Genomic DNA, 2,584 nt, shown 5'->3' on the forward strand with positions numbered 1-2,584 from the left:
GGGGCGCGCTGTATTGTGCAAGCGAGGCTCTGGGCGGGCGTGACGTCACTTCCGGGCTGGGCGCTGCACGGGCTCGCGTTTGGAAGGCTCCGTACAATGGAGGCGGGAGGGGGCGGAATCCCCCTCTCCGCGGCCGCGCGCAGCGCTGGGCCCAGCGGCCCGGGTACCAGCCTTTCCTTTCTCTTCTTTTTTTTTTTTCTTTTCCTTTTCTTTTTATGCTTTTTTTTGTTTTTCCTAAGCATTCAGAGCCCCTGCAAGCCTGGCAGGCTTGCTTTGGTGCGGCATTGTCTTTGTTACAGCTCACCATCCCGTTAAGCAAATAACCGCCCACTGCTTTTTTCCATTTTAGACGGTTTTTTGTGCAGTTTTTGGTTTTTAAAATATGGGTGCCCCCCCCGCCCCTCCCCCCCAGTCTCCAGCAGGAGCTTCATAGGCAGGTGAAACGTTTTCTGGTTGCTTAAGGAACTTCTCTGTTTCTTAAATCTGCAATTGGATGCAAAGGGGAATTTGAATTTTTAAAGTGATGGGCTCCCCGCCGGCCCCTTTTAATCAAGAAAATGTAATGATTGCTTGCAACTTCTCTCTGCAGGAGATGCTAAACCAGAACAAAAAGTTGGTGAGAAGAAGAGGGGTGTGAAGAGACCACGTGAAGACCATGGTCGTGGATATTTTGAGTACATTGAAGAAAACAAGTACAGCAGGTAGAGGAGCTAATGTTAGGCAGCACTTTGGCATCCGTTTGAAGCAATGTTTAAGATGACGTATTCAGTCTTTGTTAAAGAACTTTAGTTGCATTTTATATGTTGTATTTTGTTTTCAGGGCCAAATCTCCTCAACCTCCTGTTGAAGAGGAAGATGAGCAGTTTGATGATACAATGGTTTGTCTTGATACTTGTAAGTAAAGCTACTCTTTCTTGCTTTCTAGCAATGTAGGTATTGGGGTATATTTCTAGTTTAAAACTAGCTACCTTCATTGTAGTCAGGTCTGTCCACATTGAAAATGATTTACATGGAATTTTAATGCACCTTTTCCTGCTTTTATAATGCAAAGAGTAAGAAAAACCTAATGGGGGTGGGAGGAGTCAGGGAGAGATGAACAAACTTTATAGGAAGGACAGTAATACAAACTCCTCCAACTTTGCTGTAGATACTTGGAGTGAAAGGCAGTTTCAATCTTATATTTAAGGATATAGTAGACCTTGCCCACAATATTAATCAGCTGCCAAAATAATGGAGAAAATAGGTGTTTAATGAAAGCATAAAACCTTAGGCAAGCCAACCAAGTTTTTCCTGGTAAGTTTGAGAACTTAATTTTGAAATCTTCTGCACAGGGTCTTACAACTTTGCTCACTTGCAGGAAGGGAAAACTTCTTTCACTTCCAAAGCTGTAAGTGCAAGTAGTAAAGATACGTGTGAGAAACTAAGGGCTTGTTCAACTGCAAAATTAAAAACAGACCATTGGCTTATAAGCAGTGGACTGTTACTTTGTTTGTAAAGCACTATCAATTGTGAAATTGGGAAGCATGTTAGTCTATAGAAAGTAGTTGTTATGTTTGCATGCAGATTTTTGTGCAACATTGACAAGCCTTAACTAGAATTAAGGAAAATGCTTAATTTCTTGAGCTAGCTATAATGTTAATGCTGAAATGTTTCACTTGCTTTGTGCCCTGAAACAAACTTACGCTAGTGTGTATATGGGTAAGTGACTAATCCAGAGAGTCAAGTTCTTAGTGTGCTATTGAGGACACATTTTTATAACTCCTTGGAAAATGTGACAAGTTGATAAATAGCATCCAGTGGTGTAATAAAGAAACTACAAGTGGACAGTTAGACATTTCTTGTAATAGCTGAAATGTCTAGAACTTGCATATGGTAGCTAAACTACCTTGTCAGTTAAAACTTAACTTGTTGCAGTTTAATAGCTGCAAATGAATAGTCTTAATTTCACTAAGTTGCATGCTTTTAATACTTGCCAATAGTAAGGAGCGATTAAAAAGAGACTTCATATTTTGGTTTACTTACTCTGCACTTTTTTTACAGCATTTCTATATGTGGTGGTTTCTCCACTTCAAGCTGCTCTTAAATGGGTTAAATTTGCATTTATAAAACTTGAGAGTACAATATATAGTGTGTTTCAGGGGCAGCACAGATCAACTGCAGATGCTTTATCAGCCTGATGAAGGAAGAGTGTTTTGTGCCCAAAAGCTTGCTAAGAAGAATTTTTTTCCAACTATTTGAGTTGGCTTAATAAGATATCTAATTTACCCAAAGAACTTGTCTGCATATATAGTATATGAAACTTTAGCTGTTTGCAGCTGGGTAGCTTTCAAGTTGATTTGCTTAACTATTAAGCTGTCAAGTTGTTCTTAATGAGTGTCAGCAGCTCTCTTCTGTTCACAACAGCTTGATAAATACTAAAAGCTTTATGTCTGGCATATATTACACCAAAGGCCTATAGTTTTTGAGGGGAAGGAGGGGGCAGTTGAACACAAAGTAGCATTAAAACATTGTCACTCGTGAGCAGGTAGGTTTTGGTTTGGTGTGAACATTGGTGTGCCTCTGTGTCAACTCTTCCCCCCCCCCC

At 40.4% G+C, this 2,584-nt stretch overlaps 1 protein-coding gene across 3 annotated transcripts in view; it reads left to right on the forward strand.

Moving 5' to 3' along the window:
* Positions 1–2,584, forward strand: part of HNRNPU (heterogeneous nuclear ribonucleoprotein U) — a 22,762-nt gene that overhangs the window by 8,260 nt on the left and 11,918 nt on the right. For 2 of the 3 annotated variants that reach the window (XM_019549763.1, XM_019549764.1), the window contains exons 1-3: positions 82–163; positions 590–701; positions 821–894. In XM_019549763.1, coding sequence (XP_019405308.1) covers positions 97–163; positions 590–701; positions 821–894 — 253 coding nt within the window. In that variant the 5' untranslated portion in view covers positions 82–96. Of the gene's footprint in view, positions 1–81; positions 164–589; positions 702–820; positions 895–2,584 lie in introns of those variants that run through there. The other variant, XM_019549765.1, reaches the window with a different exon arrangement.

Source organism: Crocodylus porosus, unplaced genomic scaffold (genome assembly GCF_001723895.1).
Source record: "Crocodylus porosus isolate Cpor-Errol unplaced genomic scaffold, CroPor_comp1, whole genome shotgun sequence".
Classification (NCBI taxonomy): domain Eukaryota; kingdom Metazoa; phylum Chordata; order Crocodylia; family Crocodylidae; genus Crocodylus; species Crocodylus porosus.